Genomic DNA, 21,874 nt, shown 5'->3' with positions numbered 1-21,874 from the left:
AATTTAACTGAATCTTAGCTTGCTGATGGGAATATAGTAAAAATCTGTTGTTTTTAAATGAAAAATCATTTTTTGTTGTTGTTGAAAATACTATTTAGAGGGGAGATAGCATAGTGGTTATGCAAATATGCTCTCCTGAGGTTTCCAAGTCACAGGTTCAACCCCCTGAACCACCTCAATTGAGCCAGAGCTGAGCAGTGCTCTGGTTAAAAAAAAAAAGAAAAAAGAAAATGTTATTTAGAATATGGTATATGCCATCCCCTAGTATCTCAGCTAGGATTTTGTATCTTCTGGTAACAGTTTTTCTTTGTAGGCAGTGGGTTAAGTTTTTGGTACTAATTATAGTTTTGTGCTTATGTAACTGCATAAAAGTTAGCAGTTTTGGGATTTGATGGTTACCACATTAGTTAAGGTTGTGACTGACTTCTACCCTTTTTTCCTGCCTAGTGAATCAAATATTCCACCTCCTGTCTCTCCCTCTATCCCCGCCTGACTCCCCCCTCCTCTCTCTCACTGTGACAGAGCTTCTAGCCAAGAAAACAGCTTATTAATTTATATGTGCACATTATCACATTCTCACACAGTTGCTTCTGTTAGAATCAAAGAGACACTTAGTAATACCCAGGGTACCCCTGCTTTAGAAGTAAATTTTATTATTAAAAATAGTGACTTTAAAGAACTGTGATGTTTGATCCATTTAGTAAGTACCTACTAAGTAACTTATAATTGAATGTCTGTTTGAGTCAGTTTGTCTACTCAGTGCTTTACCTAGAGCCCACATTTAATGCCTGTAACTCTTTGAGGTACCCGTGTTTTACAGAAAGGAAATATTTTAAGAGTGTTGAGTAACAAATTGCCTAGATTTACTCTGTAGAACTAGGATTTAAGTCCATCCATGTCTGACTGTTACTTTGTGTTCTTTATCAGTATATCCCATTACAAGAAGGAGGGATGCTAGGTGCCATGATGAGTAAGGCAGAAGTTATCCTACCAAATAGACTGTGAAATAAGCCATGAAATAAGTGAAGTAGAGGGTGAAATACTCTTTGGGATAATGTGCTGCTTTTTCATATGTGCAGCCTAGGTTCCAGCTCAGCCCTCACAGTGTAGAAGAAAGCGTAGGGAGTCAGGTGGTAGCGCAGCTGGTTAAGCGCATGTGGCACAAAATGCAAGGACTGGCACAAGGATCCTGATTCAAGCCCCCGGCTCCCCACCTGCAGGGTAGCTGTTATGATGTGTTATGATGATACTATAAGTATATAACAAAAGATATAGAAACATGAAATAATTATAAAGGAGATAAAGATATTAATGAGCAGGAGAGCTGGGCATACCAGGTTAAGTGCACATTGTATGAAGCACAACGGCCGGCGCAAGGATCCTGGTTCAAGCCCCCAGCTCCCCACCTGCAGATGGGCAGCCATCAACATGTCAGATTTAATAGGAAAAGAGCTAGGCAGTTGAAGGTAAACTTCATGGCTAATACCTGTTTCAAAGTGACATTTTATAATTCCAAATGTATCATGTAGCTTATCAGTATAAGTCTTATACTAGTGTAAAATAATGCTAAATATACAGTTGTCATCTAACTTAATTTTCCCCCCTTTCTTTTCACTGGCTGAAAGGCCATTATAGGTTTAAGAGTTGTACTGGACTGGGGAGATAGCATAATAGCTATGCAAAAAGATTTGATGTCCCAGGTTCAGTCACCAGTGCCACTGTAAACCAGAGCTGAGCGGTGCTATGAAGGAAGGAAGGAAGGAAGAAAGGAAGAAGAAGGAAAGGGAGAGAGAGAGAGAGCCAAAGTGCGAGCCTGAGCTATAGGGTCAGGCATCCTTGGGTACCTGGGGGCCAGGGCAGTGCTGTACCTGGTTGAGTGCATGTTATAGTGCACAAGGACCCAGTTTCAAGTCCCTAGTCTTCTCTTACAGGAAGGAAAGCTTCTTGAGTGCTAAAGCAGTGCTACTAGTGTCTCTTTTTCTTTCTTTCTCCCTTTCCTCTAGATTTCTGACTCCAATAAGTAATTAAACAAATGTTTGTTGTAGGGGTTGGGCGGTGGCACACCTGGTTAAGTGCACACAGTACTAAGTGTAAGGATTTGGGTTCAAGCCCCTGCTGCTCCTCACACACATGAGCAGTGAAACAGGTCTGCAGGTGTATATTTTTCTCTTTCCCTCTATATCTCCTCCTCCTCCCCTCTCAATTTCTCACTGTTCTAATAATAAAAAACAAAACAAAAATGGAAAAAACATCCAACAGAAACAGTGGATTTGTAGTGCCAGTACCAAGCCCCAGGAACAACCCTAGAGAAATAAATAAATAAATAAATAAATAAATAAATAAATAAATAAATAAACGGGGCTGGGTGGTGGCACACCTGGTTGAGCACACAAGTTATAGTGCTCAAGGACCCAGGCAGGTTCAAGCCCCTGGTCCCCACCTGTAGGGGGAAAGCTTTGCAAGTGGTAAAGCAGTGTTGCAGGTGTCTCTCTGTCTCTTTCCCTCTCTGTCACCCCTTCCCTCTCAATTTCTGACTGTCTCTATCTAGTAAATAAATAAAGATAATGCAAAAAAAAAATCAAAAAATAAATAAATGTTGCTGTACTTCCTTTACCTAGGAATTGATGTTACCACTGGCTTCCACAAGATGGCAGACTAAATCTATGACTAATTTCAAACAATTTTTGACACACCTAGCCTATGCTTTTTTCTTAGTCTTTTTTATTTTTAAATAAATAGTAGTTTAATAATGGTTTTCAGATGATAAGATTACAGGTATTTAGCTCCACACCCCCACCCCTCCACTAAAGTTCTGTGTTTTCCCATCACCAGCATGAGGTTTTGAGTTTCAGCCTATGATCTTTATTACAGTTAACGTCTTTTTTGCCTTTTTCTTTAGATGGGCAGTATCAAACCGAGAAATGCTGATAGCCCAGAACAGCTCCTTGGAATTTAAGCTGCACAGACTGTATTTCATTAGCTTATTAATGGGTGGAACTACAAATCAGCGAGAGGCACTACAGTATGCTAAAAATTTTCAGCCATTTGCTCTAAATCATCAGAAAGGTAAGTCTGAGGTCAGATGTTTTTAATGTTTGGATTAAGACTTACAACCTCTACACTAATATAAGTTTGTCTTAAGTAGACCTAGTACATACTTGCTAAGAAACTCCAATATTGTAGTTGATGATCATGGAAAAAGCTTTTAACAACTCTAGAACAAAAGCAAAACATTGAAATTTCTTAAAGTTCAGAATATATCTTATATTAAACTAGGGGTATCTTATATTAAACTAGGAGAAACCATGAGGACTGAGGGATGTACTTGTTCTCTGTCCCTGGTCCCCCTTTCTCCATGCCTGTGTTGTTCTTGCTGCTATTAAAACAGTGTCTGAAGGTACACCAGGGCCTAGTAGCAGTCTCCTACGGAGCATCATTACCTAGTTCTCCAGCCAAAGATATATTGCGGGTGGTCGAAAAGGTTGCGACGTATTTTTCTTTTTTTTTAATATTTTATTTTATTTTTGAGAGAGATGCAGAGAGAAACACCAGAGCACTGCTCAGCTCTGGCTTATGGTGGTATGGGGGACTGAATCTGGGACTTAGGAGCCTCAGGCATGAGAGTCTGTCTGCATAACCATTATGCTATCTCCCCCGCCCTCTTTTTTTTTTAAAATACTTATTTTTTCCCTTTTGTTGCTCATTGTTTTTTATTGTTGTAGTTATTATTGTTATTGATGTCGCCATTGTTAGATAGGACAGAGAGTAATGGAGAGAGGAGGGGAAGACAGAGGGGGAGAGAAAGATAGACACCAGCAGACCTGCTTCACCGCTTGTGAAGCGGCTCCCCTACAGGTGAGGAGCCAGGGGCTCAGACCAGGATCCTTACACTGGACCTTGTGCTTTGCACCACGGGCGCTTAACCCGCTGCACTACTGCCCGACTCCCATGACATATTTTTCTATGCAAAAATGGATCCTGATTTTTCCAACAAGCAAACATGACGGCCCCATTTGTGTTTAATTTACTCCTGTTCAAGATGGTAATTATACTGTGCTGTGTATAAAAACAGTGATGTTCAGTATTCCCTGCATGCTTTTTCTTACACTTTTTTCTCCAGCTAATTCTTTAATTTAGGAGGGAAATCAAACCTAATTAATAAGGACCGAAGAGTTTGCTTTTTTTTTTTTTAACTTTTTTTAATGAACAGAGTTTGCCATTTTAAATATTTGGTTAAACAAACCCAGAAGAAAGCCAACAAAGAAAAAGAGCAGAAACAGGAGAAATGAAAAAAGTCTAGGGTTGCCCGTTAGTGAACTTCAGGATCGGGCCTGCTTTCTTTCTCCAGGAAAGTGGGGTTCTTTGCCCTTGGACAAGTGGGTCCCTGTTCCTAAGCACCAGAAATGGGTTTGAACAAAGAAACCAAACCTGCAGTGTCTAAGCAGCTATGCATATCCTACTGGCTTATGGAATCAAACACATGGCGACTACTTTAAAGTGACACTTGTGCAAACCAAGCAGAACTGACAGAGAAAAGGTTCCTCCTTTCCCCAGGAAATGACTTACTATTGCCAGCAGTGCCACTAGGCTGAAAGAAGGTCCAGAATTTTAAAAGACGTTACTAGATTATTTTAGGATATGTTGGTTGGAGCTATTTTGCCTTTTTCAGCCTGTTACTTGCATGCCAGCTCTTTTTCCGGTCTGGTCATTCACACTTACAAATTGTTCCTGTTTTTGTTAAGACATTCAGGTTTTGATGGGAAGTCTCGTGTACCTTAGACAAGGGATTGAGAACTCACCATATGTTCACCTGCTTGATGCGAACCAGTGGGCTGACATCTGTGACATCTTTACTCGGGATGCCTGTGCCCTCCTAGGGCTCTCTGTAGAGTCCCCACTCAGTGTCAGGTAAAGAAATTGATCCCATCTGTTAGTACAGTATGTGCCACATTGGTTAGTTCTTGATGTTTCAAGAAAAGTCGAATGCTGGGGAGTCGGGCAGTAGTGCAGGACTGGCGTAAGGATCCCGCTTCCAGCCCCCGGCTCCCCACCTGCAGGGGAGTCGCTTCACAGGTGGTGAAGCAGGTCTGCAGGTGTCTATCTTTCTCTCCCCCTCTCTGTCTCCCCCCCCCATTTCTCTCTGTCCTATCCAACAACAACATCAATAATAATAAAAAAAACCCACAAAAAGGAAAAAACGAAAACTTAAAAAAGAAAAGAAAAATCGTACTTTTCTAAAGAGTGAAGATTGTGTTTCAGGAAAATATCACACACTGGCACTTTTAAGGCAGCGCTTCTCAAGGTATAGCCTATGAGCCCCTGGGGCAGAGGAGGAGGGAGGTCCCAGAGCACTTTTTCTTACACTGTTGACTTTGCACAGGTGGTGCATAAATACTACGCAACCTTATCAGAATTGGACCAGATTTCTTTAGTATAGAAATACAATAGTTCATCTGGAATTAGAAAATACCTAGAATTGCTAAGGCAATCTTGAGAAAAATGAATAAGGCTGGAGGCATCACTCAAAGAAGGCCCAAAATATTGTGGAGAAAGGAGAGTCTCTTCAATAAATGATGTTGGGAAAATTGAGTTGAAATGTGGAAAAGTGAAACTGAACCACTTCATCTCACCACATATACAAGTAAACTCAAAATAATTAAGGATTTACATCTTAAACCAGAAACCATCAAATATTTAGAGGAAAACATTGACAGAACTTTTGGGGGGACTTTTAAAGGCATTTTCAATGACTCAAGTTTATTATCACAAGGAAGACAAAAATAAACCAATGGGACTACATCAAATTGAAAACCTTCTACATGGCAAAAGAAACCACCACCCAAATGGGCCCCTTACGGAATGGAAGAATATTTTTTTATTATCTTTATTTATTTATTAGATAGACACAGCCAGAAATTGAGAGGGAAGGAGTGATAGAGAAGGAGACAGAGAGACACCTGCAGCACTACTTCACCACTTGTGAAGCTTTCCACCTGCAATTGGGGATCTGGGGCTTGAACCCAGGTCCTTGTGCACTCAACCAGGTGTGCCACCACCCGGCCCCCAATCTTTTTGTGCCATATATTTACAAAAGGTTAATAACCAGAATAAACAAAGAGCTCACCAAATTCAGCAAACAGAACAAAACCAAAACAAAACAAACACAAAATATCCAAAAGTAGGGAGAGGATAAGGACAGAATAGTCATGAAAGAAGAGATCCAAAAAACAACAGACATGGAAAAAAACACTAAAAACAAGCTCAAAGTCACTGATAACCAGGGAAGTTTGCAGATAAAGACAACAATGAACTACCACTTCACTCCTGTGAAAATTTCATATATCAGAAAGGATGGTAACAGCAAATGCTGGAGAAGTTGTGGAGGCAAAGGAACCTTCCTGGTGGGAATGCAAATTGATCCAATCCTTGTGGAGACCAGTCTGGAGAAATGGACCTAGCCTATGACCCAGCAATCCCTTTCCTGGGGATATATGCTAAGGAGACTAACACACCCATCCAAAGAGATCTTTGTACACCTAAGTTCATAGTAGCATAGTTTGTAAAAGCAAAAACCTGGAAGCACCCTAGGTGTCCAACAATGGATGAGTGGCATGTATACACAATAAAGTCGTTGCATGTATACACAATGGAATGCTACTTAGTTATACCTATTTGCTTATTTATTACTATTCAGCTATTAAGAATGATGAGGTCACCTTCTTCACCTCATCTTGGATAGCTTAAAGGAGTCACAGTAAGTGAAATAAGCCAAAAATCGAAGAGTAAATACGGGATATGACCTCTTTTATGGGCTGAATTTAAACAAACGAGAACAGAAAGGGGAAACACAAAGTAGAATTTGGACTGGATTTGGTATATTACTCCAAACTAAAGGACTCTAGGGAATGGTGGGATGGGGCTTTCAGGTCCTGGTGCAGGATGGTGGAGGAGGACCTAGTCTGGGAGTGAGATTGTTTTCCAGACACCTGTCATGGCAAAAGAGGAAATTGTACCCATAGGTGCCGACAACTATACTATAAACCATTAACCTCCCAATTGAAAAAATAATAGTGGGGTAAATGATCGATCTTTTAACTAGAAATTTGCTAAGTACATGGATTTTGGGTGGGTAATACTTAGGTGAAACCATTTTGCTGACAACAGAGGCATTCCCTTCTAGAAGCTATCTTTGATTCATAGGGTCTAGACCTTCAGGAAAGGATAGTGTGCCCCCCCCCCCCTTTGTTGTTGTTGCCACCAGGCTTAGGCAGAGGGAAGAACTGGTCTGTGATGCACTCTTACCAAAGCTTTCAGCTCTTGGGAGCTCAGAAACTGCAGTGGGCAGATGGAATTGTTCCAATTTGGAGCAGTGAGGGTGAGTTTTGTGTCTTCATGTGGAGTAGTCATTGGGTGTAGACATGGTTAAGTGTCTTTGTTCACCACCACCACCACCACCAACAAAAAACAACAGAAAGTTGACCACCGACACTTCCAGATCTAAAAAATCAGCATTTCAGCTCTGGACAGGGATGATCCAGGTCAGGAAGGAACCATGCAGGAAAATATGGAGAATGTCATTAATGCTAAGTATGTAACTATTGGCTAATATGTACAGCCCAACAAATCCCAGTATTTTTGTAAAACTCAATGCCTTTTGGGGGGGGGGGGAGGTTGGGAGGTGGTGGTGCTAATTTTGCAAAGCAGAGGGCTCTTCACTTTGTCCAGTGTGTGAGGACCCTCTGTACAGTGTCTGGAGGAATTGGCATCTCTTATGTCCAAAACCATCTGACACTTGGCTTGGCATTAATGTTTTTTTTCTTTTGACCTCCCAGTTTCTCAGCAGGTTGTGTGGCATTGCCAGCTTTAATTAATATCAAAGCTGTGATTGAACAGAGGCAGTGCACTGGAGTTTGGAACCAGAAAGATGAATTACCTGTGAGTTCCATTTTCTGTTGGCTATTTCCCTTTACTGTCATTAGAATCATTGAATGTTAAGGATTTTTAATGTTTATCTTTCCTTTTAACCAGGGAAAATGACTGCGACCAGTTGGTGGTGGTGGTGGGGTATTAAACAATAAACTTTGGAGACAGTACAGGTTATTTAAAATTATAGTATTCTTATTATTTTATATTTTCCCTTTTGTTGCCCTTGTTGTTTTTTCACTGTTATTGTTGATGTCGATGTTGGATAGGACAGAGAGAAATGGAGAGAGATGGGGAAGACATGGAGGGGGAGGAAGATAGACACCTGCAGACCTGCTTCACCGCCTGTGAAGCGACTCCCCTGCAGGTGGGGAGCCGGGGGCTCGAACCGGGATTCTTAATGCCGGTCCTTGCACTTTGCGCCATGTGCACTTAACCCACTGTGCTATCGCCCGACTCCCAGATTATTTAAAATTTTAACTTAGAGTAGCAGTGGAAGATAAAGAAGAAAAACAGAAGTGGGGCTGGTGCTAATATGCTATATCACATGTATTGTGCTTTGCAGTGCAGGCAACAAATCTCTTATCCAATGATATTTTTAAAATATAAAAAGTGATACATCTATTTAGATTTGATTTTTGTCCTAAGAATTGTTTATGTAAGGTCAGGGTTTGTGCTGGCTATGTCTTTCTAATGCCATTTAAGCCATTTCTAAGTAAAGGGTGGTCCCTTTTAAAACCTCAAGCCATCAAAGCCCTTTAGTATTATGTGTCCCCAGATGGGGTAAGATGAACAGGTCGTGGTTATAAGTATTACTTGTCAACTCTACAGGTTCTCTAGTTGTTTGTCCATCTCCGAAATAGAAACCATCCTTCTCTGTGAGACTATTGAAGACTGGCCATAATGTGGGAGTGCTTAGAATATTGGAAACAAATGTTTTTTATATGTATAAGTAATTTTTCAGTCTAAAAATAAAATATTTTGAGACAGTGAGAGTGCTTAGAATAACATGAGATGCTAAGTAGGTTACCCAAGTTTTGCTGCCATGGTAATTATGGCTTGCAGTAACAAAGGTCATTTGTGTATTTCTACCAGCCTCTAACACTAGGCATAAAGATTTGTCTGGAATTACATCTCTGTCTCCTTATGCCATAGACCCTCAAGACCTAAATGTCCATTAGGTTTTTGCTACTTTTCTACCGTGTGTGTGTGTGTGTGTGTGTGTGTGTGTGTTTATCTGCAATTACTTTTTTTTCCGAGCTGGTAACTGACAGTTGGTTGCCCCACATTCTCCTCTGAGATCTGTTTTGATGAAAGGCACAGGTGCATTTCCAGTTGTGAGTGTGGTCAGGACACAAGTAGCTCCCTTGCTTGACTGCTGTTCATTTGAACAAGTGAGAGAACTTGAACTGAACCTGTGTTGCTAAGGCAGTTGCCTGCAAGAATTTGACAATTCCTTGAGTATTTTGCAAGCATCTTCGTCAGTTGTACACTAGAGCAGAGCAAACCAAAATCCAAATTCACCCGAAGTCTGTCAGAGTAATAAAGCAGTTGGATGTATGGTTTGACCATACATTCTCAGGATTATTCTGCCACATTTTGTCTATGTTGTAGAAGGAGCCTGGGTAATAGACTTAACTATCTTTAATGTATTTGTTTTTGAGGTAACTGTGGTTTACAGCATTGTAAATTGTTTAGAAATACACTTTCAGGGGCTGGGCGCTGGTATAGCCATTGAGCACACAGTGCCACCATTCTTAAGTTCCCAGTCCCCCACCTGCTCGGGGAAACTTCAAGAGGGGTAAAGCAGTGCTGCAGGTGCCTCCCTGCCTCCCTTCATCTTGATTATTCTCTACTTCTGTCCAATAAGTGAATTAAAAAATGAAGTACACTTTCACACCTCTTTGACATATGTTATTGACCCACAATCATCAACAAACTACCAGTATCCATCCACCTAAGTCTGTTGGACCCCTTCCACTGTTACAGCTCAATATTCCTGCTTAACCCTCTTTTAGCCTCTGCTGTATACTCTTAAGTTCGAAGGCTTGTTTTCCTTGCTTTGTTTATTTTTTTCTTTTTAGCTTCTGCTGTGTAGTCTAAGTTCAAAGGTTTGTTTTCCTTGCTCTGTTTATTTTTTTATCTACATGGGCAGATTTATTCTATATTTTTATTTGTCTCAGTATTTTTTTCCTGATACTTAAGGTCATCTTTTAGGTTTTTTTTTTTAATATTTATTTATTTTTGCCCTTGTTGTTTTATTGTTGTAGTCATTATTGTTGTTGTTATTGATGCCTTCATTGTTGGATAGGACAGAGAGAAATGGAGAGAGGAGGGGGAGACAGGGAGAGAGAAAGATAGACACCTGCAGACCTGCTTCACCGCTTGTTAAGCGACTCCCCTGCAGGTGTGGAATCTTTTAGTTTTTTTTTTTTTAATTGTTTTTATTTGACAGAGAAATTCAGAAGAAATGGGATAAGGAGAGAGAGAGAGAGAGAGACTGAGACCTGCAACACTGCTTCACTGCTCATGAAGCTTCCCCCCACAGGTAGGGAACAGGAACTTGAACCTGGGTCCTTGAACACTGTAACATGTACTGTTAACCAGGTGTGTCTCAATATTTTGTATAGGGCCAGTTTAGTGGCCATAAATTCCTTTAACTTTGTCTGGAGAGCTCTTCATCACTTCTTCAACCCTGATTGATAGTCTAGCTGAATAGGGCAGAGGTCTTTTCTATTTAAAACTTTGAATATATCCTATCAGTTCTTTCTGGTCTTTAAAGTTTCTTTTGAGAAGTCAGCTGTTAGTTTTATGCGGGTTCCTTTATAGGTTACTCTTTGATCTTTCTCACTGTCATCCTCTCCTTCTCCTCCTCCTCTTGCCTAATGGGAGCTCGTACCTGCATAATTCTACTACTCCCTGATTTTTTAAAAATTTCAGATGGGGGTAAGGGGGTGGCAGCGGGTGGAGAGGAGAGACCACAGCACTGCTGCACTGTTTGTGAAACCTTCCTTGATGGAATATGTGATGTGGTGCTATGGACTCAAACCAGGTTCCTGCACATTAGCCAGGTGTGTGCTCTGCAGGGTGAGCTGTCTATCTCCTGGCCAATTAATTCTCTTGCTTTAAAAATGTATTATTTTTCATCCTTTGCATTTTAATTATTATGTGTTTTGGTAAGCTTATCACTTGTTATTTTTCAAGTAACAGTTCTGTCCCTCTCCTTCTGTGAGCCTTGTAATGTGGAAATTGCCCTCTTACTTGATTTTGAAGTTTTCTTCACTTGAACTTCTCATTTTAGTGAGCATCTTGGATCATAGTTTTAATATCCTCTTTAGGTGGTCTATGCTGTTAAGTTGATTACTTTCTTGAAGCAGCTGTCTTGGTCCAATAATGTAGGTATAATTTCCTCTGTCTTCTCATTATATTTGATATTCTGTGAGGCCCTAGGGTTTTTTTTTTTTTTTTTTTTTTTTGCCTCTAGGTTATTTCTGGAGCTCTGTGCTTGCTCTACGAATCCATTCCATCTTTTTTTCCCCATTGTTGTTGTTGGATAGGACAGAGAAATTGAGAGAGGAGGAGGAAACAGAAAGGAGGAGAGAAAGGTAGATACCTGCAGACCTGCTTCACCACTTGTGAAGCAAACCCCTTGCAGGTGGGGAGCCAGGGGCTTGAACTGGGATCCTTGCTCCAGTCCTTTGACTTCCCACTATGTGCGCTTAACCCAATGCGTTACCGCCCAGTCCCCAGCCCTAGATTTAGGGAACTGTATAGTGTGACCAGAAACTTGGGACTGTGATTACTTAATAATCACTAGGCTGCTATAGGTTCAGTGTTGTTTTCGCCGGGCTGGCTTCATGGGCGGGTAACAGACGACCAGGGACTCATGGTTGGGCTGTACGAAGTATCTCTTTATTCATGCAGGACGCAGCACAATCTATACCAAGCTAGACTAAAACTCAAACTAAAACGAACAATGTTGTCTTTATATATACTTCCCAAGTAGGGTGTGAATAGGTGTGACATAAAGAGGATGGAGAGAAAAGTGACTGGTGAAAATCAGAGTGTGACTAGGAGAGGGGGCGGAGCAAAAACATATGAACCAGTGGGGATTGAACCAATGCCCTGCAGTGGTTATGTAAATAGAATACAGTGTTAAGCAGGGGGTATTAAACTAATCAAACAGAAGGGGTTTTTAGAAGCATACCAACAATTCCCCCTTTCTTTTTTTTTTTTCCTCCAGGGTTATTGCTGGGCTCGGTGCCTGCACCATGAATCCACCGCTCCTGGAGGCCATTTTTCCCCCTTTTTGTTTCCCTAGTTGTTGCAGCCTCGTTGCGGTTATTATTGCCATTGTTGACGTTGCTTTGTTGTTGGATAGGACAGAGAGAAATGGAGAGAGGAGGGGAAGACAGAGAGAGAGGGGAGAGAGATAGACACCCGCAGACCTGTTTCACCGCCCGTGAAGCAATTCCCCTGCAGGTGGGGCGCTGGGGGCTCGAACCGGGATCCTTACACCGGTCCCTGCGCTTTGCTGCACCACGTGCGCTTAACCCACTGCGCCACCGCCCGACTCCCTCTCCCTTTCTTTTTAACTAATGGCCATAGTATCAGGATTGTGGGGTGAACAGAAACCTATATCGTACAGGCGTTTTCAAAAGAACTGGCATAAGACATGGAAAACAAAATAGGTGAGCAGCAATAACCAGTGTGATGCCAAGGGGAACGTTTCTTGCCTCAAAGGGCAAGGCCTAGCAGGCGAAAGGGCATTTCTTGCCTCTGGGAGCGCTTCATGCTTCTGGGGACATCTCTTGCCTCAAAGGGCGTTTCCTGCCTCTGTGGGCATAACCTAATAAGGAGGGAGAGTTTTCTGTCTCTGGGGTCAGAGCCTGCAGGCGAGGGAACATGGTCTATAAAGTCTCAAGGCAACTTGCTGAAGTTAGTCTTTGAGAAACACAGCAGCATGTACCAGTAAGTCCGATGGAGGTGTCAGTCCAAAGTAGCTGACTACAGAACAAAATGCCAAGGGATGAAACGCTGCATGTCTGTCTCGATGGGGAATGTCGGCCACCAGAATTTTGCTTTTCTGTAGAGAGTGAGCTTTGGAGTCTGTGAATCTGTTTCTTCAGGTCGTGCCAGGTCACATCATTGGTTTCCGAGGGTGTGTTGTAGTCATTCCATCTTGTGGGCGATGTCAGAGAACAGAGGTCCAAATGGATTTCTGGGAATTCTATTTGAGTAGATGCTTTTTCATGTGAAGACTTGACAGCTGAAATTCACTTACTTGTCAAACAAAACTTGTAGTAGATTAGAAGTTTACTATAATTGATAACTCCATTATAATTGGAAGTCCTTTCTAGTATGATTTTAAGGTTTGTTTAAACAGTTTAAACTCAATAAAATGTGGAAAGGTAAACAGAAGAATCACGGTTAAAAGCCTCAGGCATGAGAATAATTAAAATAATCATTCCACTATCTGCCCCACCCATAACTCATACCGTTTCAGGATTAAACGTTTCAGATTTATGTCAAGACATAAAGAAATCAAAGGAGGGAGAAAAATTCTTTTGGATTATTTCTGGATGTCTCTAGAAATCATGGCTGCATCCAGCTTTTTTTTTTTTAAGTCAATGTCAAGCAAAAATTCAGTCATTCAAATCACTCTCTTACGAAACAGATCTCACCATGTAGCATTATGAGTCCCTGGAGGACGTCCTAGTCCAAAAAAGCTCCTCGAAATTCCATTTGGGGTGTTTCTGACTGTTCCTGCTGGATTGCTTCAGGCACTCACTTTTAAAAGCGTCTTCCCATCGAAGAAAGAATCCAATCAGGAGAGTAGAACTAACCACGTGTCTCCATTCTTGGGGACTGCCAGGGTACTCGAGAATGCTCCTCAAATTAGAGTAGTCCTTCTCCATGGGAAACATGCGAGAAGAAGTCCAGAAAGTCCCAGTGGAAATCCCCATGCATATCCCAAGGTCTACAATCATGGTCATAAAGAACCAAATTGTGGCCCGGAGCAAAATGCAGTCCTTCTCCTCGGGAAACATGGGCGAGGGAATCCAGAAAGTCCAAGGAGAAATCTCTGTGCATCTCCCAAGCTCTATGATTAGGGTCACAAGAAACCAAAGTTCCCGGTCAGGGAAACAAAAGTATGGCCCAAAGCAAAATGTTCCAGAGACAGAGTAACTGTCTCATGATGAAACAGTAGAGGCTTTGGCAAACCTCTTCGTAAGTAGAAGAGAAGACCATAGTGCATAGGTAGGCAAAGTCTTCACTTATCTGGGAGTTGTGCAGGTCTTGTGCCATAAGTTGTTTTCGCTGGGCTGGCTTCATGGGCGGGTAACAGACGACCAGGGACTCATGGTTGAGCTGTACGCAGTATCTCTTTATTCATGCAGGACGCAGCACAATCTATACCAAGCTAGACTAAAACTCAAACTAAAACGAACAATGTTGTCTTTATATATACTTCCCAAGTAGGGTGTGAACAGGATGTGACATAGAGAGGGTGGAGAGAAAAGTGACTGGTGAAAATCAGAGTGTGACAAAGAGAGGGGGTGGAGCAAAAACATATCATGAACCAGTGGGGATTGAACCAATGCCCTGCAGTGGTTATGTAAATAGAATACAGTAGTTATGTAAATAGAATACAGTGTTAAGCAGGGGGTATTAAACTAATGAAACAGAAGGGGTTTTTAGAAGCATACCAACAGTTCAGGTCTGATATGCACTAGTACCTCAGTCTGGGAGTAATAATGTCACACAGCCTCTGCTTCTAACAGGACAGATTTGGGCAGGCTGTGAGCTAGGAGTTTGCCACCAGTGTCTGTTACTATGAAAACTGGATTGCAATATGGTGTTCCCCAATGCTTGGTCAGGAAGGCTGTATCTCTGACTTCCCTTCTCCCCTATTACAGCTCTCCAACTCTTGATTTTCTGTTTTTTTATTGTGAAGTTGTAGTAATATATTTGGGCTGCTGGGATTTTGGAATAGCCCCGTCCTCTCTGTTAAGCAGCCTAGAGTCATACTGTGCCCGTGGATCTCTTCCAATTTGACTTGTTAGGTGAAAGACTTCTATCTCGCTGAGAGCACACATCTTCTTGTGTCCATCCCACCTGGGTGTTGAATTTTTCTGTGGAAAGTCTATTTGTATTTGTGTTTCTTTATGCATTATTGTGAATGCTGAAGATGCTAGGTGGCCTCTGTATTTGAACATCTTGATACACTGTCCAGACCTTGGGTAATAAGCTTTTTTTCAATATTATTTTTTTTTTATTGATTTAATAATGATTGACAAGATTGTAGAATAAGAGGGGTACAATTCCTACCACCAGAGGTGGTAGGAATATCCTATCCCCTCTGAATGAATATATGAATATTCCTATTCATATCCTATCCCCTCCCTTGAAATCTTTCCTATTCTTTATCCCTCTGGGTGCCTGGACCCAGGGTCATTATGGGGTGCAGAAGGTGGAAGGCCTGGCTTCTGTAATTGCAGGTGGAAGGTCTGGCTTCTGTAATTGCTTCCACGCTGAACATGGGCGTTGACAAGTCGATCCATACTCCCAGCTTGCCTCTCTCTTTCCCTAGTAGAGTGGGGTTCTGGGGAATCGGAGCTCCAGGACACATTGGTGGAGTTGTGTGTCCAGGGAAGTCTGGTTGGCATCATGCTAGCATATGGAACCTGGTGGCTGAAAAGAGAGTTAACATACAAAGCCAAACAAGTTACTGACTAATCATGAACTTAAAGGCTAGAGTAGTGCAGATGAAGAGTTGGGGGTGGGGGTGTCCATTTGTTTTAATTGACACAGTGTCATGGGCTCTGATTTGCAGATGTGAAGCATTCTGCTGAAACTTACACTTGAAATCCTTGTTCTAACTGGTTTCTCTGGAGTATTGCACATAAAACATGAACTCACACCTGAAGCTCACACAGTAGTAAACAATGTATACTATTGAATCTTGCCATCTAAGTATGCTGCAAAGAGGTTAGCATTTTGGGTGGGATTTGCTCTTGAGTATAGCTTGACAAATATTTAAGAGTATTTGACTTAAGGTGACTTTTCATATGCCCTTCTGATTCTGAATCATGGCAGAGGGATGTCACAGTCACCAAGATTAATTTGGAGGTTGCCAAGGACTTGTGTTGAAGTGCTTTCAAGTCTGACCGAGAACTCTGACACTTTGGAACAAGGGGGAAAAGAGTATTTGATTTGCCTAGCATTCAGTGTAGTGCCTTTGATTCTAACTCTTGGGCATCAGCATGTCATTTGAGAATTAGCATTAAATGACTCTGAAGGCAATTCTGAATCATGAAGTAATATTTTAAATCCTTAAGATTAGATGTTCTCTGCAACACATTGCATAAATAGCACTCTGGCTGTTTTTCTGAAATGAAACTCAAGCCTTTATACTTTGTTTTAACAGATTGAAGTGGATCTTGGTAAAAAGTGCTGGTATCATTCTATATTTGCCTGTCCTATTCTTCGCCAACAAACAACGGATAACAACCCACCCATGAAATTGGTCTGTGGTCATATTATATCAAGAGATGCCCTGAATAAAATGTTTAATGGTAGCAAGTAAGTATCTCACTTTTTACTAACAATACAAATTTGTCTGTGTGATTATGCTTAGCAAAATAAATACATGATATTTATTTGTGTCCCTTCCACGCTTAGTTTTGTTATAATAAGGAAAAACAGAACCCTCAAAGCAAAGCACAGACAGGTGTTTGTTATCTATTAAAGATAATTGTATAGCTCTATGAAAATTGCTCACTTCTGATCGTGTCCTTTGATTCATTGTTTTCTTTCTTGCTTTTAGATTAAAATGTCCATATTGTCCAATGGAACAAAGTCCAGGAGATGCCAAGCAGATATTTTTCTGAAGAAATAACTTTAGCAGTTTGTAAGTGAAACTGAGTTGTTTCAGAAGAGAATGTTCCATTTAATGCAGCTAACCAAGGACTCCCATGTTGATATAAGCTAATGCTCCAGAAACTTCACCAACATTTTAGTGTCTAAACACAGAGGGGAGTGCTCCAGATAAATATTATCATAGGGCTTTATTATATTCTTGGTCTTCATTTCTGATCAAGTAAATTCACCAGCAGTTGTCATTCAATGCAGGTTTTGTACTTAATTATATGGTGATTTTTTTTTTTTTTTTTTTTTTACTTTTTAAGAGCAGAAATAGAAATTGACCTCCCCATTATGTGTCAATATTTCTCCTACTTTTAACTTTTGTTGTTTCCCCAATAATTGTAAACTTTAAGAATGTTTGTGGAAAAGTTTTATTTCCTTTTATGTATACATAATTATAGGAAAAGTCCAGAAAAATAATTTTGAAAAAATTGTGGTCACAGACTGATTTGCTTTTTTTTTTCTTCCCTTTTTTCTTAAGAAAGAAAGCTATGATAGATTCCAAATTTTTTCCTTTTTGATGTTTTCTGCTGCTCCAGCTTTCACCAAGAAGTCAGTAGACCTGCACTTGAGCTCTGCTTTGTAGCCCCAGCAGGCTGGCTGTTTAAAATTCCACCCCAGTCTATCAGGTTCTTGTGAGAAGTCTTTCACTAGAACAAAGTGGGAGGAGTACTGTTGTTTCTTTGCTTTTATTGCCAAGAGGTGCTTGTTTTAAAAGTCTGTTTAATAAAATGAAATTCTGAAGTTAGAAGTGTTCTTAAGTTGATATTTGCTCTTTTGGTAGCCCTATCTCTGAAGTCTGCTTTTAGGATTTGGCTACCTGTTGCATTTATATATCATTGTAGACAGTGTGTGTGTGTGTGTGTGTGTGTGTGTGTGTGTGTGTTTTGTCACACACCTGCATAAAACATTGTGTATCTGGAAGGGAAGAAGCATGTTTCAGTCCTAAAATGCAGTTACCAGACTCATCACTTTAAATCCTTCAAGTTAGAAGCTAGCAACTTTTCTGTAGTGCAAAATTTGTTTATTGATATTTTGTATTTGAATAGTATGTTGTTCAATGCCTCTCTTTTGCAAAGTGTATCATCTCACTGACTGAATCTGTAGATGACTCTGATGGATACAGATAATGGTCTTTTTTTGTGTGAGGTATTTTCAGTTAATGCACTGTCCAGGAATAGCCATGTGTAAGTCTTTATCTGTATGTTGAACTACATGAAAAAGATGTCTGTGGACCTGATTTTGACTTAAACCCATGAAGTTCCTTCATTATGAGAAGACTTTTAAGTAGAAATCACCAAATGTTTTACAAACTTTTACTTCAACTGACTTGGAACTTAACCATCAATATAGGAAAAATGGTATACACGTGAAAAAGAAGGAGAAGAAGACACAGAAGCAAAGCAAAATATGACACTTAACATTTTAAAAATATTGATTGACTGGTTTGGGGAAGACTGGCATCATTCATAGTAGTATACCAATATGGATAGTTTATCCTAAAATGTTTACCAGGGGAAGCTTGGATTTGCTTGTAATAGAAAGGGGCATGGCAGACTTACTGGGTTGATGTGTGATCAGGGTATGTTGAGGGCTACTGTGTGCTTTGTAGGTTAACTACAGATTTTAATTAACTGAAGTGGGCTGGCTCTCTATGTGCTTAGCCCAGCCTCAGTCTTGGCCCCACAACTATATTTACTTCATGTTTCTGCCTTCCTGTTAGAACCCTCTCTCTACTACAACAAATGAAGAAGGTGTACAGGGAGAAGTTCCTTGTTTTCCAAAAGTAAAGGTGTTGAATTCCAGGCAGTATTCTGCCTGAGGAAGTAAACCTTCTATATCATTTTTTCCTCTCAGAATCAAAACTTACTTTTTTTTTCTTTTTGTACTTTTCCTCACCCGGCCAGGTTTAGCTTTATTCAGAACATATTTTCACCTTCCCATCCCAAATACCTACACGACAGAGTTCACACAGGTTTAAACAATACAGGCATTGATTGCTCCAGAATCTGATGATGATGGTTAATGTTTCTGGTGGCCAAACATTCACATGTGTGAATTAGGCTATTCTCACGGCCAAAAGCCAGAACTCTGCTTCCCCTCCAACCCAGTGTAGGGAACCCTGCTGACACTTTTTATGCAGCTCACGAAGTTTTTAAAAGAACATGCTTTAGCCAAAGCATTTGATTTTATTCCATCCTGTGCAGGCCCCTTATAGGTCCCACTGAGTAGGGCTTGGAGCCAAACTTTGAAACTATTGATTTGGTGATGTAATGTGAAAATAACGTCTTGTGACTAAATGTATAGACTTACTATTCATTGGTGACTACCTGTCAAGGAGGGGGATTGAAAGAGGACGGACCTTAACCAAAGATGCTGAAGTTATAGCACACTATCCTTCACAGTGGCATTAGGATACTGTCTTCACTGAGATTGTGTCTGTCCCCAGAGAAGGAGGATGCTCTTTACCACATCCTCCACTCCTTTTAAAAGGTCACCAAAGAGCCAAGATATTTTACAATTTTACTAATTGTAATGATGCTCCTTGCAGATCACAATTCACAGCAGCTCCCTAAATGTCTCTATTAATTAGTTCCATTTATTGGATGTGGACAAAGGTTATGGCACCCTGCCAGACCAATAAAACCTTGTTAATTAGATTTCTAGATTCTGATTCAGCCCAAGCATCTGGGCTTTCAACTACATGCTGAAGTGCAATGGCTATTGTTGGTGTTGATCTTTTTACTCTTTTGTGTGATCATCACAGATGCCATTAATTTTGTTGTGGTAATTTAATGAAACTTTGAATACATAAATGAACGGGTATTGGTGCCTCTTAATTTAAAAATTCTTTAAAGAGTCACCTCATATTCATAGAATGTGTGAGTCGTTGGTGAGTGTATGAACACTTAATTGAACATAAGGATGCTATGAAGTAAATATTTTGTTTTGTTTTCTCTGGTAGCAACTGATATATACAGACACTAAAACATAAAACCACATTATGTGGGAATGAGGATCCTTTTTTCTCTCCAGGTAGTCCCAGAGGTTATACAGTTTACGTTCAGTATTCCTTATGCTGTTATTTTCACGTCAGTGGTTACAGCCTTTGGGACACCAGAATCCAAGAACTCTTGATTATCGGCACAAGACAAGCTGCTGGTAGACAGTAACCCGCTAGTTTTCCAGCTCAACTTCTAAGTAGACTGGTACGTCAAACTCATTGGTCTACTTTGCAGACTCAGGTTATTTTCAGGGAAGGCACAGAAGCATGGTTTGGTTAATTTCATCACCAGGATGTGTAAGGTGAAAACACAAGCCAAATATATGATTACTGAACTCTACACATACTGTCTTTGGTAACACTAGGATCTTAGGGAATTGTTAGCACTGAACACATAGAAAGTTTGATGTTTCACAAGCCTGTCTAGTGCTGACAGGTTTTATGTGGTATAGTAGTGTTTACCATAAGCAGGGACAGACTCCATGAACCTTTTACTCAGCTAGGATTGAATAGATACCAAAAATAGAATGACACGATTATTTTAATAGCAGGTGAAGCAGTTGGTTTTGCAGCATGTTTTCCACTGTTGATTTTTACTTTGAGATACAGGGAGAGAAAACAAAACCTTTCCTCTACAGTTTTAAGCTGTAGTGAGCACATGCTTCTTTTACTTCCAAAGAGGCAAAGGCAGCTGGAATTGGCTTATAGCACATGCTTTGTTTTATGTCATGGGTGAGAACCTTCACACTTATTTAAGCAGTCACTTCTCCAGTAAGGCAGATGTGGAGTTCACTAGGATTTAGTGCCTGATCTTTTCTTTTGGGAAGGGTAGGGGTGAATGTTGGGATGGATGGGGGAAGAGGAGAAGAAAATGGAAGTGTGAGTGGGTGTGCATGTATCTGAAATTCACCATTACCCCCACCTGTGACTAGCAATGAACAGGTGTGTAATGTATTTTATTCATGACTGCAGTGTGCATGTATTTTCTTTCTCCTCTGTTTTCTAAACTTACACTAAAAGGATTCATCAAATCATCTTGTTGAGATGGCTCAGGATTGTATTTCTTTTGCTTACCCTGTGCTCTTGGGTTCTATAGTATTTCTCTAATTATGTAACAAGAATAGTGTTGCACTGTAATCTATCATATAGAGATATATGTATGGAAAATTTTGATCAGTTTTTTAAGAAATGTATCTTGTTTGCAAAGGCACAATAAAGTTGCATCTTATAGACTATAGGCAATAAAGCTAACAATAAACCTTATTTAACACAAACCATATTCATATTCTCTGTTCATTTGAGTTTGGAAAAAAGTCTTAGCATATTCAATGGTTTTCAGGGATTTTCATTTTAAGTTTAAAAGTTCTGATATATTTGATTTATAACTTTTAGATTGATAGAATAGAATTTTGGAAATAATATAAGTGCTTTGTAAATGTGTATTCCTATGGAAGATGATTTATCATGTGTGTGTATATATATATATTTTTTAATACACACTCAAAACATATTTTGTGGAGCCAGTCTGTATGAGTGTGACAGATGACAGGAGGGAGTATGGAGGTGCCAGTGGCAAGAGAACATTTTTATCTGTATTCACAAACTTCAGGAAATACTGTCACCATTGCTTCTAGTTTCTTATGCCACTAGGAGGCAGCTAGACATCTTCCTCAGTGTCTAAGGGAATTGCATAAATGAATCTTGAGTCCTGGACTCTTCACATTCACATGTGGTTGGCTGGGACCCTGACTTACTCCCTCACCAGAGTGGTAATGATGGAGAAAAGTGTCGCACCTACACTGCTGGTGGACGAGGTATGCATACCCAGTATGACCAGGTGGGAACAGGGTGACTTGCCATTTCTACTTGATGACTAAGGTGATAGAAAGAGTCAATTTGTGCTGCTTTTATATAGAGGGAGAAATTCATAAGAAATTCAGAACATTCCCTATTTGTGGAAGCCATGGTGGGGCCTACCCAATCGTATTTGAAACTAGTGGCCCAACAGGTATGGATACT

General features: G+C 40.4%; 1 protein-coding gene across 1 annotated transcript in view; it reads left to right on the top strand.

Moving 5' to 3' along the window:
- RMND5A (required for meiotic nuclear division 5 homolog A) overlaps window positions 1-21,132 on the top strand; it is a 67,336-nt gene extending 46,204 nt beyond the window's left edge. Inside the window, exons 5-9 of the mRNA XM_007533898.3 lie at window positions 2,900-3,066; window positions 4,743-4,908; window positions 7,833-7,935; window positions 16,355-16,509; window positions 16,754-21,132. Coding sequence (XP_007533960.1) covers window positions 2,900-3,066; window positions 4,743-4,908; window positions 7,833-7,935; window positions 16,355-16,509; window positions 16,754-16,817 — 655 coding nt within the window. The 3' untranslated portion in view covers window positions 16,818-21,132. The remainder of the gene's footprint in view (window positions 1-2,899; window positions 3,067-4,742; window positions 4,909-7,832; window positions 7,936-16,354; window positions 16,510-16,753) is intronic.
- Window positions 21,133-21,874: the final 742 nt, after the last annotated feature.

Source organism: Erinaceus europaeus, chromosome 3 (genome assembly GCF_950295315.1).
Source record: "Erinaceus europaeus chromosome 3, mEriEur2.1, whole genome shotgun sequence".
Classification (NCBI taxonomy): domain Eukaryota; kingdom Metazoa; phylum Chordata; class Mammalia; order Eulipotyphla; family Erinaceidae; genus Erinaceus; species Erinaceus europaeus.
Note: the sequence above shows the minus strand (reverse complement) of the source record. Positions and strands in the feature narration are given on the sequence as shown.